The following is a 15,774-nucleotide window of genomic DNA, read 5'->3' on the forward strand; positions in this document are numbered from 1 at the left end:
GAGTTAAGCAAACTGAAGCCTAGGAAAGTTAGAAGACTTTCCCAAGGTCACACAGATAATTGTGAGAAGCAAGATTGGAACTCAGGTCCACTGACTCCAGAGCCTGTGCTCTTTCCCAGGCACCATGCTACTCCTCATTTAGTGCTGGTGGTAGTGATGGGAGTGATGGAGATGGGAGTATAGGTAGTAGTGATGGTGATGATATCGGTGATTCTACAATTAAGAATGCTACCATTTGTATTAATTATCCTGATTTATTTGTTTTGTTTTGTTTTTTTGGTGAGGCAATTGGGGTTAAGTGACTTGCCCAGGGTCACACAGCCAGTAAGTATTATGTGTCTGAGACCAGATTTGAACTCAGGTCCTCCTGACTCCAGGGCTGGTGCTCTATCCACTACATCACCTAGATGCCCCAATTATCCTGATTTATAAAGTAGGTTCTTGTATCAGGTTGGGTTTGCCCTAGATCCTAGCTTCTTAAACTGTTGGGTCACTATCCCATATGAAGTCACATAACTGAATGTGGGGGTTGCAAAAATTTGGCAACAGCAAAAGATTATGTATACCAATTTTATATACCCATATACCTGCATTCTCAAAGAAATTTCTTGGGTGAAAAGGAGTCACGAGGAGAAAAAGTTTAAGAAGCCCTGCCCTAGTTGACCTCTACAATCATTTCTCCAAGCCATAATATTCCATAATTTCATAGGAAGAATATATTCCCTCTTCTTGATTTGTACTTTTAAAAGTCCCTTTCTTTGGAATGTCAAGATTTTCTAAGTATAAAAAATTTTCAGGCAAGGGAACTAGCAATTACCCAACTTTTAATTCTATCTGGATAGGATGGGAGGGGTAAAGAATCGAAAGTTTAATTAAACCATTTCCAGTAGCAAGTATCCAAACCTCTTATGTGCAATCCTCACCTCTTCTGTTCTTTTCCATAGACTCATGCAGAGGTATGCTGGTCTCTAAGGGCTTTTTTTCAACTCTAATAGCCTAGGATTGCTTTACTAGGGTGGCATTTTTTCCTCTACTTGAAGCCCATTAAGATAAACTTTAATGAGTTGGAATTCACAGTGAAGCGTTAGAATAAAATTATTATGGAAACAACTTGAATCTATTACCCTTCTCTGACTACTATAAAGGTTCTGCTCTAGGGCCTTCCTGAAAACCTCAGCTCCCTGAAGGGTTGTTTCTACCTTTCCCAGGGAAAAATTCTAATCTGAATCAATGTAGTCACTCTTCAGTCTTCACCCTTTAGTCCCTGTGTCAATGTTGCTTTTGCACTTTGACCTTTAGACCTACAGTCCCAAAACACTGCTATTCTCTGGCCCTAGTCAGTCAGCACCTCTTCTCTTCATTAGTTACTTCCTGTGCAAAGAGTAGAGGCTTTGGAGTTGGAAAATCTAAGCTGAGTTTGAATTTCACCCCCTTTGTGGTCCAGTGGAAAGAGCCCTGGATTTTGGCTCAGAGGATCTGTATTTAAATCTGGCTCTGCCACTTAATACCCATGTGACCTTGACAATCCCTCTTGAGAATGTTATTTCTTCCTTGTGAGATGAAGTTTCTCTACTAATGAGATTTTTAAGTGAACTCCTAGCTCTAAAACTGGAGGATTGTATTATTATTTACAATAGTGATTCAGAATTATGCAATGGTTAGGACTTAAAAATATTATTTTTTTAATAGTAACCTGGGGCATGTAGAGGTAAGGGACTTCTCCTGGATGATCCATTCAATATACGTCAGATTTTGGACTTGAATTGAGGTCTTCTTCACTCTGAAGCAAACTCTATCCGTTATGCCATGCTACTTCGAGTAGCAGTATTAATTGACAGGTAATACTTTGAGAGTTTACCTTGAAGTCAAGAAGACCTGGGTTACTCTAGACAACTCTCTAAGACTAAGTTGTAGAGAAGATGCTGACCTGCCTTGGTAGAGGATATGTTTTTTTTCATCTGGGAGTTCTCTTTACGGATCTCATAGTGTCTAATCCCTCTCACTTTTAAGTTTGTATGTCACTCTTGAGAAAGATACAGAGAGGGAAATGCCAGCAAGCATTGTATTGATGCTATGATTAAAATGAATGCATTATCCTTGGAAAGACTTACAATATCAGAACAGATAAGGAAGCTCTAATCAACTAGAAGTATTATTCAAGACAATAAATACATTAGGTCATAACATTTTGAAAAGGAAATATTATGCCCTTTGTTGATGACACTTGTGAATACCAATCCCTCCCCCTTAGTTCCTGACTTTGACCTAAGTTTTCATTTTTTATACAGCTTTAATAGGGAAAGATGATAGTGGGATCTGATCATAATGATGGACTAGAATGAATTTTAGTAATCTGTCTTTGGTTGCCATGTGTAAACAATATTTTTAAAATACAATTTTATGCCAATCTAACTTTTTTCCCTTCAGGGTATACCTGGAGTCATGGGCCCACCAGGAAAAACTGGAGAGAGAGGAGAAAAGGTAAGAAGCAGTGATCTATTAATTTGGACTTGAGCAGTTTACTTCTTTGCTACAAGCCTTGGTGTTTTCCTCTATAAAATTAGGAGCTTAGACTATATATTGTCTAAAATCCCTTTGGGGCCTAATATTCTAGATTCTAGGTTTTAACATTTTAAGTTCTAGGACTTTTTCCAATGCTAATTTTTCAAGAATCTCTCATTAATTGCCACATAAGTATTAGCAATTCTCTACAGAACCAATCAGAATATGATTTAAACCCTTGATCATAGAATTCAAGGACCTGAAGGATCTCTTGCAATGGCAACTATGTCTTTACAAATGTGCCTTTTCAAAGGTCTGAGAATGAGAGACTGGAGACAATGGCAGTGAAGAGAAATCTATATACATTCCTATTAACCTCAGAGTTTAGCAGTCTTTATAACATGGCACCAAACTTCTGGTCTAAGATTTTTCTCTCATCACTTCCTTGAATATTCTCTACACTGTAGCCAAATTCTGTGACTCACTCTTTTCTAAGTTTGTCTTACATCATCTTGCTTATGTTCTTTTCTTAGCCTGATCTAACCTCTCCATCATATTTTTATTTATTTATTTTAAAATTATCTATTTTTATTGATACCATTTGTATTTATATTACACCAGTTTCCAAATATATTCCATCCTTCTTCCGTTACCCCTGTGAATCATCATTCATAAGAAAGATCTCAAAAGAAAAAGGGGAAAAACCAGTTCATTAAAACTAACCAACATATCTACTGTCCCATCATAGATTTGAAATCTCACCCATCTTTCAAGGTCAAACTCAAATTCTTAGGAACTGTTCCTTTCATGATTCCCCCAAACGAATACGCTTTTAGAATGTTCATTAGTTTGTTCAGTGCTTATCAAGATAAATTATTCATTGTCTTTGCCCTCAAAAAGCTTTTTCTTCTAGCAGGCAGGAGACAATATATACACAAAATCAACTAAATTTAGTTCAACAAACAATTATTAAGAACTGACTATGTGCTGGGCTTTATGCCTAGTACCTTAAGTACTTAAGTATATATAAATATAATACTAATTAGAATAGAAGTGCATTAGATTTTAATCTCTTTGAGGATAGAGAACAAATCTTATTATTTCCCCACAGTTCCTACCTAGTATAGGCCCTTGCAAAAAGTAGACACTAAGTTTTTGCTGGATGAATGAATAGTGCAAAATACTTTGAAATTCCACAAGTGTAGGATTACTTCTAGAACTAAGCACGGAGTTATCAAAAAATATTGGTCAATTTGATCTCTGGATATAAAATCAATAGTTTCATATATATTTTAGGAGCATAGCCACAGCCCATAGCCACACACTAGGAAGAATAGTCCCTGGGAATTTTATTTTTCCTATCTCCATTTGACCTTTGCATTTGTAAAATGGTTTCCATTGACATCCACAGACAGTTTCTCTGAATATTTTTCTCAACAGATTTTTTTTGGTAAAAATAATATCTGAGGGGGGCAGCTAGGTGGCGCAGTGGATAGAGCACCGGCCCTGGATTCAGGAGTACCTGAGTTCAAATCTGGCCTCAGACACTTGACACTTACTAGCTGTGTGACCCTGGGCAAGTCACTTAACCCCCATTGCCCCGCAAAAAAAAAAAAAAAAAAAAAATAATATCTGGTTCTCACTTTAATAACAAAACCCCTCTTTTTGCCAATGCAGTGTAATTTAACATAGATAATGTAAAATCCTTTATTTAGGTTCAAAAAAAAATTGCACAGGTTCAGGGAGGGAGAGACTTCCCTTCCTTTGATGACAGTCAATGTGCCAAATATCTGGATCCACTGGCCAAAATTGAATATGAGTCTAAAGTGTGACATGCCTACTAGAACAGAAACAAACAAACAAAAGCGAAACTTCAGGTTTCATTAAAAGAAGCAGAGCATAAGAAAATAGAAGCATAAGAAAATATCTTCTCTATTCAGACTCCATCCTGCATGTTGAATTCCCGGCACCATAATTTAAGAGGGACACAGGCAAACTAGAGTGTGACCAAGAACATAAGACTTCATATGGGAGGACATATTATCACATTTGGAGGAATTGGGGCTGTTTAGCCTAGAAAAAGGAGAATACTATAGCTATCTTTCTTTGACTGTCAGTAGAAGGATCATTCTCATTTTGCGTGGCTATAAAAGTCAAGTTTAAGATAAGACATTGAGAAGGAGATTTTACTTCTATATAAGGAACAAACTCAGTTACAATTAGGTATAGTCCACTTTGGAATGGATTGTCTTGGGGGAAGTTGAGCTCTGTTATTGACAGTGTTCAAACAGAGGTCGGCTGGCAACTTGTTGAGGAAGCACAAGGTAAAGGTTGGATCTCGATGACTGTTAAAGCCCATTCTATTTGATTCTATGATTTACTATTCTCAGTTGAGATAGTGTTCTTGATATAAAAGCAAGAGTCAACCTTGAAAAACTGGTCATCGTGGCATCATGCCTTCAAACAAATATTGATTGGCCCCTCCTCCAATATATTGTAAAATGGATTTGTGTTTTAAGTAGTGGTTGAATTGGTTATTTCTGAAGTCCTTTACAGAGTTGATATTCTGGGTTTCTATACTAATCCTCCAAACCAACTGCTTCATGGCAGATAATTGCATATTTATATTATGTTTTTGCTCCCTGCAGGGAGAAGCTGGTGAAGAAGGAAAGACGGGACCACTTGGTCCCAGAGGTGACCCTGGCCCTCCTGGAGAACCTGGGCCTCCTGGGAAAGGGAAAGAAGGAGAGCCTGTAAGTAGAATTTCCACATGGCTTCTGTGTCACAGGGAGCCATGGGAAATAATGATAAGGATTTGCTGGAAGTAATTCCCCAGTCTTCTAATATGATGTTTGGTGCACATGATTGAGTTATACATTGAACCTCACAAGGTTGGTTGGGAATAAGGTTTTGTTTTTGCTTTATAAGGGAGGAGTAAATAAGGAGGTGAGTGAAAGAAATAATATTTTAATTGAAACAAGGAATCAAACATTTCCTACAAAAAGCCCACATCAATATAATGACAAAGGTAGCTAGCATCCAGTTCTGGCACCTCATTTTATAAGGATACTTCAATTAAAAGTAATATTACAAAAGAAGTAGGAGGGTTATTGACCTTGTTTCAGGAGAATGGAAGGTCATATGGGATAGATATTATGGACCAATATAAGCAGTAAAACAGCTACTCTCCCACAGGATGGCTCATTGGTTGATCAAGTTAATGGAGAGGATAGCTAGACAGAATGAGTAGTGATGGGCCTGGCACTGTCTTTCTGGGAATTTCTTCATAGAGGGAAGTATCTATGGAAGTAGAGTAGAGAGCAGATTATAGGACAGGAATGTGTCCCATAATAGAGAACCAAAAAACCATGGCCAAGAATTAGAACTAGGAAATCAAGAAATGGAAGTGGTAGCCCAAGATCAGATCAATGCATCTAATCATGGCAATATAAGCAATAGTAAAAAGGGATCAGATTCAAGAAATAACAGCTGAGTGAGTCTGTCAAATCCAGGTATGGATTTGAGTTCTTGCAGTGGGTGTGACCAAGTTTTCATGTTATATGTTTCATTATCTATATCCATTCTCATATGCAGTCATTGCCCCATTCACTGGAGCCTTTAAAAGTTTTTTTTTGTTTTGGTTTTTGGTTTTTGGTACTTGCCAACAGTGTGGTTTGGCCACCAGGCACTTGATTTTTTTTTCCTGTTTTCTACATTTGGCCATTATTTTTAGTCCATTATATCAAGTCAACAAGTATTTATTTATTAAGTGCTTAATATTTCCAAACACTGTGCTTGGGGATATTTTTTAAAAGACTAAGACACAGGGGCAACTAGGTGGTGTAGTGGATAAAGCACCGACCCTGGATTTAGAAGGACCTGAGTTCAAATACTTGACACTTTCTAGTTGTGTGACCCTGGGCAAGTCATTTAACCCTCATTGCCCTGCTCCCCTCTGAGAGAGAGAGAGAGAGAGAGAGAGAGAGGGAGAGAGGGAGAGAGGGAGAGAGGGAGAGAGGGAGAGAGGGAGAGGGAGAGGGAGGGACTGAGACTCTTCATTCAAGGAGCTCACATTTTAATGGGAAAGACAACATGCAAATAATTATGCACATGTAAGTTTTATCCATTATAAATGGAAGATCATTTTAAGGAAAGGTATTTCTAAATTCTTTCCTAAGCATTTCTCTTACTTCCCCAACTGCATTATAAGACTTTTAGGAACCCAGGCTATGCCTTCCTCTTTATCTCCTGTAGCACCTACCACAGGACTAAGCATATCTCAGAAATACAAGAAATATTTATTCTTTGGTTAATTGTTCATAATTTTTCCTTCCTGTGTTCTTTTTGCAGGGCCTTCCTGGTGCACCTGGGTTACTGGGGCCTCAAGGACACAAGGTAAGTCATTGTCATTCAGGAAAACAGTAAATGGGCATGGAATGTCTCTATTATGCAAAAGTCTCAACATTTCAGGTCATTCAAATCCTCTTCTACATGAAGCCACCTCTTTGGGAAAGACATGATAATATTTCTCTTGCAATGCATGGTGATTCTTTAAAAAAAACAACAAAGTAATGTATTTACTGGTTTCAGTAATTCTTTCATCAACAAAACCTAGCATTCCATGATTTATCAAGTGGGCTTAATGAGTTGCCTGAAGAAAATAAGAAATCATTACCTGATTGATGCTTATATCAATTAGCAAGGATTTATTAAGCACTCACTTATATGTCAGGCACTATGCTAAATGCTGAGACTACAAAAGAAAACTCAATATAGTCCCTATCCTCAAGAAGCTTACCTGGTAATGGAGGAGACAACATGTATATAAATGGGAACACACAAGACACATACAGAGTAGATAGAAGTAGCCTTAAATAGAAAAGCACTAGCAGCAATGCAGACCAGTAAAAGTTTCATGTAGAAAGTAAAGATGGAACTGAGTCTTTAAGGAAATCAATGATTCTATAAATGAAATTTAAGAAGGTGTACATTCCAGGTGTAAGAGTCTCTATGTAGGGGCAGCTAGGTGGTGCAGTGGATAGAGCACCGGCCCTGGAGTCAGGAGGACCTGAGTTCAAATCTGGTTTCAGACACTTAACACTTACTAGCTGTGTGACCCTAGGCAAGTCACTTAACCCCAATTGCCTCACCACAAAAACAAACCAAAAAAACAAGTCTCTATGTAAAAGTATAGAGGCAAGAGATGTAGATGCTACTTCACTCTCTGTACTTGCTCTAATTACCCTACATTGGATCCAAGCTCTTACTGACTCCATGCTGGAAGTGACTCCATCTTATTGGGACCCTCCAGAGCTTGTACATAGTTTCTGGCAGAAAGTGAAATGAATTTTTTTTCTTGGTAGTATTTTATTTTATTTTCCAATTACATATGAAGATTGTTTTCAACATTCATTTTTGTAAGATTTTGAGTTCCAAATTTTTCTCCCTCTTTTCCTTCCCTCCCTGCGTCCCAAGACAGCAAGCAATAAAGATATAGACCATATAAATACAATCATGTTATACATACTTCCATATTAGTCATGTTATAAAATAAGAATCAGAACAAAAGGGAAAAACCACAAGAAAGAAAAAATAACAACAACAAATAAAGTGAAAATAATATACTCTGACCTGCATTCTGACTCCATAATACTTTTTCTGGATGTGGAGAGCATTTTCCATCATAAGTCTTTCGGAATTGCCTTGGATCATTGTATTGCTGAAAAGAGCTAAATCTTTCACAGTTGATCATCACAAAACATTGCTGTTACTGTGTACAATGTTTTCCTGGTTTTGTTCACTTCACTCAGCATCAGTTCATATAAGTCTTTTTAGGTCAGAAAATGAAATGGATTTGGAGTGAGAAGATGTGGATTAAAATCCTAGCTCTACCAATAACCACCTGGATGATAGGCATAAAGATAAAAATTGGATCTGTGAGTTCTTTAATATAGGGAACTCCCAGGTGAAGATAGTCTTTTTACTAATTTAGGCCCCTTTCTCTGAAACAGTCTTAAGGAAGTGTCTAGACCAGTGGTAGCAAACTCACATAGACAGTGTTGGTCATCCCTATGGCTACATATTGACTTAGCTAGAAATTATAATTTTCTGTTTTGTATTGCATTTTAATTTATTTTGTTAAATATTTCCCAATTATATTTTAATCTGATTCAGACTAAACTCTAGAGTTTTGCTGGTGCATGCTAATGTAAGTAGGATACCTATTGAAAGGTGAAGGCCACTGTCACACAGTGGGTATGTGTTGGAGGTGGGACTTCAATTCAGGTCTTCTTGGATCTAGCTATTATGCAGTAGTCTCTTTCATCATTTCAGTGACCTTCAGAGAATGAATATCTGTTTGCTCCCCAGTATCTTAGGTCAGACTTATTAGTTGAAGAACATCTAGAGGAAACAACATGGTGAAGGACCTTAAACTCATGTTCTATGAGAATCAGTTGAAGTAATTAGAGACTATAGTCTGAAGAAGATAACAGGAAAGGATTTTGTTGGGTGATCTCTATGGTCCCTTCCAGTAGAGACCAGGGTTAACTCCATACAATAATGAGGCACGTGTAATTTAAAATTCTAAACATGGGTTCTAATCTGTCTCCCCAGTTTTGGGAGGAAACTGACTAAAATCACTGATAAACGAGTTTAGGTTTTCTAAGGGTTTATTGAAAGACAGTAAAAGAAAGAGAAAGATTGAGAACAGATTTCTTACAGCCTGAAATCCTTGCCTTCCTAAACTCCCCTGTGAAGTTCCCTGCCACCATGCTGATGTCTCTCAGCCAAAGAGGCCGAGCTCTCTCCCCAGTGTCTGCTTCGTCCTTCCTGCTTCATGTTCCCCTCCCAGAAATGGGAGGTTCTTCAAGCTGATTGGCTAGTGTCATTCAAATTCAAAGTTCAAAGTTTTTTCAGCTTCTGAGAACCATGCTTCCTTAAGTACCCTTAAGTACCAGCCAGATGTGCTTACAATCTAATAAGCAGTCAACAGTCAGTTGCCTTATCCAATTCAATCAATTTAACTCAGTCTCCAGGTGAGCCCCTGAATATCTGCTAAATCTCATCTATCACATTCCATTATCTTGACACAGGCATCAAAGAAGAAAGTGGTGGGGTCATGTCTAGGCACAGTGACATGTGTAAATGCTGTTTTCTAGAAATGTATTTACAAAGAAATCACTTTCAGATATCCCCTTAGTGAGCAATATTTTCCCAGAATCTGAATGTCTTATATCCCTAGGCCTTGTAAAGGGGCAAAAGTTTCTTTGAAACTACTCCTGGCCCTCAAATAATCTTTCTTTTGCTCTTGGGCAGTCTAATGGAAAGAATGCTGAAGTAGGGACCTTGAGCAAGTCAATGAACTGCTCTGATTCTCCATTTCCTTATCTGTAAAATTAATATTGAACTTCCTGCCCATTTCACAAAACTGTTATGAGAATCTAGGTATGGAAAGTGCTTGCTGCGTGCAAAATGCTATTAAAAAAACAAACAAACAAAACACAACTCTTATTGCTCTTAATGGAAAGAGGGTCCTGATGATCATATCAAGTGAGGATATAGACTCCTACTCAAGCCCCACAACACCAGGCAGCTCATAGGCAAACAAATACACAGACCAGTCATTCAGAAGTAACAGAGCAACTTACCAGATCCAGAATCTTGGTGTAATGTTTTAAGGTACATCCTGCTATAGTAGAAAGTGCAACAAAATTGCTGTTGAGGAACCTTGGGTTCTAGTCCTGTTTCTGCATCTAACAAGATATGTGACTTTAGGAAAATCATTTCTGTCCCTCTGGGCCTCAGTTATCTCCTCTGTAAAATGAGAGACTGGATAACCTCAGATCTTCTAGCTCTAATATTATTCATTCTCTGTTCTATAACATTTTGTATTCTAACTTTTCTTCCAGTTCTTACATTCAATGTTCTGTGCCCAAGAGACACTCCATTTATCAACTTACTCTACCTACTTCTCCCTACCTCCTAACTTCCTCCAAATCTCAACTAAAATCCCACCTTCTATAAGAGGCCTTTTCCAATCCTTCTCAATGCTAGTGCTAATGGATATTGATTATTTCTACTTTATTCCATATAATGCTTGTTTGTACATAATAGGCTGTGAACTCGTTAAGAGCAGGGACTATCTTTTGTCTTTTTTTGTATCTCAAGCACTTAGCATGGTGGCTAACACATAATAGGACTTAATAAATGTTTATTGACTAACTGTCCTAATATTATATATTCTCAAGTCTCCAACATTATTTGTTCTAATGTTCCATAAACTAAGGTTCCCTTCAGCTCTAACTTTTAATGATACTGTGAGAGTGTGGTTTGGAACTAATTGTTGCTGTTAACATAGTGGTACTAGGAAGAGAGCCAGATGATGTGGGGTAGGACAAGTATCACTAGGGAATAGCAGCAGAATTGGGGGGTGGGGGTGGTAATTACATCCCTTATCATGTATAGTCAAGGGTCAAAGGCTGAAAACAAAGTCATACAATTTCAGAATTGAGCCTTTGCTTTTTCTTTACCCATTGATTCATTGGAACACCCCGCTTCATTACCCAGAAGCCTATGAAAGGCTTGATTTTGCTTCATTTGTAGTAAAATCCCCCCCAATTCCCTAGAGTCTTAACAGAGAGTAAACACATTGCATCTTTACTGTCTCCATCCCACAAGCACTCAACCTTTTATTTCTTAACCTTACATTTTAACTTCCACTGAAATAGCATCTAAACCATTTGTTGGGTACTGAAAATATGGGCTATTAAGCTGGACAGTTGTTTCCCCAGGACAGGGTCAGAATTCCAATGAGCCATAAGACATAAAATGGACAAAAACCCAGCAAATATGCTGAAGAGAGCAGTTGAGGATTGGAATCCAGGGAATGGACAGGGAGTTCTTTCCCTTGTCTATCTAGTATTTAGTGTAGGAATAATTTCTTTTAAATCTGATTGTCTCAAGGATAAGTTGCTTCTGGGCAGAGATACAGAATTCATTATCATAGAATACTAGAGCTAGAAAGAAACTTAGAGCTATTCCATTCCACCCATCTACTCATTTTATAGAAGTTGTTAGGATCATAGATTCAGAGCTAGACAGGACTTTAGAGTTAACCTCCTCATTTTACAAATCGGGACACCAAGGCACAGAAAGCTTAAGTGACTTGCCACAGGTCACACAACTGGCAAGTATTTAAGGCAGGATTTGAACTCAAGCCTTCCTGATTCTGATAGCCCAGTGCCCTTTCTGTTATTCCATATGTTGCCTCTCTTAGGAGACAGAACCAGAGTGAAGCAGTGACTTATACCAGATCATACAGTTACCCAGTTGCAAAAAGGACATAGGATCAAGATTTTCTGAATTCCAGTCCATTGTCTTATCTATACTTTGTTATGCTAAACAACATTTCATAGAGTTTTAGAATTAGATAATTATAAACTTTGGGAATTATGAATGATATAAAGTGAGAGCAGGGCTTCCCAAATGTTAGGACTGGAAGGAACTTTGAACTGAGAATATACCAATCCCCAGTGGTCCAACCACCTATACCATGTAGGAATTTTTCTGGTTAAAATAAAAGGTTCATCCTCAAGGAGTATTACTAAAATGGCAAACTTCCCCCTATTATTATTGCAGATAAACGTAGGTTGAGTTAAGGCTATAAGGAACCTTAGAAGGCATCTAGAACACCTACATTTTACATATTTAAAAAAACTGAAACAGATCAAGATTAAATGACTTATCTTTGATCATGAAGTGTCAGAGATAGGATTTGAACCCATGTCTTTCTGATTACAAATTCGACAGTTTAACCACTACACCATGTTATGCTTCCTATTTCCTAGAGATATTTCCCATATATGTTCTGGGAATCTACTTAAAACATAATGAAAATAATGCTGGATTTGATATCCAATTTAGGTTATCCTAAAGCTCAAGTTCTTACTCCCTAGGTGAATATGATTGTCGCTAAACTTCCATGGGTCTCAGTTTCTTCATCTGTAAAAAATGAAGAACATAGCTTACGACATGATCTCTTTGGGCCCTTTAAATAGGAAATTTTGCCACCTTAAGGAATTTATGAAGCAGGTCAATGGTCCGAAGTTTGGGAGATGAGAGCAACCGAGGCAAACTTTAATAGAGTTCCTAATTTCTGTTATTGCTATACTATACTAATAGGGACAGCTAGGTGGTACAATGAGTGGAACACTGGCCCTGGAGTCAAGAAGATCTGAGTTCAAATCTCACTTCAGGCACTTACTAGGTTTGTGACCCTGGGCAAGTCACTTAACCCCAATTTCCTTAAACATCCTGGGTCATCCTAATACATATCTTGCCACTGGACCCAGATGGCTCTGGAGGAGTGAGGTTGGTGACCTCACACAGCACTCACTCACTTAAATTCAATTCAGTGTTAGTTATGATATTACCCCCAATGTCATGGTCCTCTTTGAGAATGAAGGACAAACAACAAACAAAATGCACTTATAGCATCTAAGACTTTCAGTTTTGTGAAGTGTATTGCCTTTGTTCTGTTTTGAGCCTCACAACAACTTTTGAGATAGGCACTTCAGGTGTTATCATCACCATTTTGCAGGTAAGGCTAAAGGAATTTAAATGACTTCCCCATTGTCACACTGATCACAAGTATCAGAGGCAGGAATTTGACTCCACATTTTCCTAAGTCCAACACTATCCCATGGTTAGTGTTTGATGCTCCCTCATCTCCTAACTCCTGGCCTATATCCTTTCCATTTGATAAAGCTGCCTTCCATGTGCCTGATGGTAATCTTCTAGTCATTCAAAATTGGCATATGAAAATACTGAATGTACATAAAGGACATTTCTTTCTAATAGTCTGTGGAACTTTCTCTAAAATATATCCACACAACTTTCTCTAGAAAGAAAGAAATGCATTCTTAAAAAAAAAAAAGTAAAGAAACTACCCCCCCCTTATGACAACTAACACCACCTCTAAATGACTCTAAATGCAATTTTCCATTTCTGAGAGGTTGTATTTTTCTCTGGATCTTTCCTTGCCATTGTATCCTCTTTTTCTTACTTGTCTATAAGGATAAATGTCTGGGGAACAGGAAAAATGGAGAAATTGGTAGGAGAGACAGATTTGGGAATGAAGATAACAAGTTCATTTGGGGGCAGTGACTTTGGAATAATATTGGGATGCTCAGGTAAAATTTCCAGCAGCTAGTTGGAGACATGAGACTGCTGTTTAGCTGAGAGATTGAGGATCCATATAGGTTTGAGCATCACTCCCATGTAGGTAATAATTAAAGATATGGGACTGGCTAAGATTGAAAAGAGAAAAAAGACAGAGAAATATGATAAAGGGTCAGAGTGGCACACATACTGAAAGATAAAGGAGAGGAATGAGAAAAGTGAGAAGTGGTCACACACATATATGAACCAGGAGAGACAGCATTGTCACCAGAAGATAAAGGAGGAAAGCATATTGAAGACAGTGGCCAACAGTGTCAGTTGCTATAAAAGGATTAAAAATGAAGACTACAAAAGGTTATTGGATTTGAGGATGGATTTCATTAGTAATATTAGGGGGAGGTATTTTTGTAGAGAGGTAGTGGCTGAAACCAAATTTATAAACCATTCATTTGGGATTGAATAGTGTTTGAGTGATAAGGATATAGAGACATTCAACTGGGATTCAACAATGTGATGTCGATCCCCCCAACACTCATGTGATCTTAGGTAGAAGTTATATTAGTATTGAATAAAAGGTAAAGGAGATCATCCCATTGTCTTCTACTCTGGTCAAGTGGGAATCTTTAATACTGTGTTCAATTCTAGATGTTACTTTTAGAAGAGACTTTGATAAGGGGAGACACACCCAGAAGATAGTAATGAAGATGGTGAAAGCCCTTAAAATCACATTCCTGTGAATCAATAGGAAGAACTAAAGCTTGTAGCTTGAAGAAGCAAAGCTTTGTGTGAGGCAGGAAGAAAAACAGTGGCTTTCCAATTTTTGAAATGTCATCATGTAGAAGAAGAAGCAGACTTGTTTTGTGTAGCTACAGAATGAAGAAATAGGTTCAATGGTTAAGAGATACAGAAAAGTAAATTTGGGTTTAGTATAAGGAAAAATGTATTAAAAATTAAGGCTAGGGGCAGCTAGGTAGCGCAGTGGATAGAGCACTGTTTCTGGAGTCAAGAGGACCTGAGTTCAAATCCGGCCTCAGACACTTAACACTTACTAGCTGTGTGACCCTAGGCAAGTCACTTAACCCCAATTGCCTCACTTAAAAAAAAAAAAGTTAAGACTATATAAACAGGAAATGGACTGTCTTCAGATGGAAGGAACTCCCTTTCACAAGAGGTCTTTGGAGATAAGCTAGCCAGATCACTATTTGTCAAAGATTTTATGAGGTAGATTCATGCACTGAGTTAAGAGTTAGTTAAACTGGGGCAGCTAGGTGGCACAGTGGATAGAGCACTGGCCCTGGATTCAGGAGGACCTACGTTCAAATCCGGCCTCAGACACTTAACACTTACTAGCTGTGTGACCCTGGGCAAGTCACTTAATCCCAATTGCCTCAGCAAAAAAAAAAAAAAAAAAAAAAAAAAAAAAAAGGAGTTAAACTTACCTCTCTGGTTCTGGTCTCAATTGAGGATAGGGAAAGCCAGACTTATAGTGAAGTAATAATCAGAACTTGTAGTGTACTCAAGTTTGATTTTTCATAGCTATGGATCTATGTGGTAAGACCTAGAGTGGTCAGATAGAGAAGTATGATCATCATGGGGCTGTGGTGAGTTTGGGGACATATAATCAGAATTAGGCATATGGTTTTGTTGATGAGTGTAGTCTAGCATAGAGAAACAAATCAAAATCTGAGCAGTAGAGGGAGCTAAAAGTGTGGTCAGTTTGACATTGTTGGCAGAATTTTAAAAGCAACATTGACATGATGCATCTTGTTGTGAGGTAGGTGAGTAGGATGATAAAATGATTTAAAACCACATCCTGTCTTGAAATGGCTGAATTGGGGTAAATGAGTATAATTTTGGTGTCAAAGATCATGACTGCATTTGGTGGTTGAAGAACTGTCTTAGATACTACATAAAGTGCTGATCTTACAGACTGTTTTTCCTTCATTCTAGGGAGACAGAGGTGTTCCAGGTTTGCCTGGCCAACCTGGAAATAGAGGAGACCCAGGGACTGGAGTAGCAGGCCCTCCTGTAAGTAGTTGAACCCAACTTCATCAAACTGTGATGTGTTTCTTGACTCCCAGGTGAATTAAT

The 15,774-nt window shown here is 38.0% G+C and overlaps 1 protein-coding gene across 1 annotated transcript in view; it reads left to right on the forward strand.

The window, feature by feature from the left end:
* The window catches only part of COL22A1 (collagen type XXII alpha 1 chain), a 567,886-nt gene that overhangs the window by 434,795 nt on the left and 117,317 nt on the right, over window positions 1-15,774 (forward strand). The window contains 4 exon segments of the mRNA XM_043991519.1: window positions 2,428-2,481; window positions 5,151-5,255; window positions 6,853-6,897; window positions 15,634-15,711. Coding sequence (XP_043847454.1) covers window positions 2,428-2,481; window positions 5,151-5,255; window positions 6,853-6,897; window positions 15,634-15,711 — 282 coding nt within the window.

This window comes from Dromiciops gliroides, chromosome 1, assembly GCF_019393635.1.
Source record: "Dromiciops gliroides isolate mDroGli1 chromosome 1, mDroGli1.pri, whole genome shotgun sequence".
Lineage (NCBI taxonomy): Eukaryota > Metazoa > Chordata > Mammalia > Microbiotheria > Microbiotheriidae > Dromiciops > Dromiciops gliroides.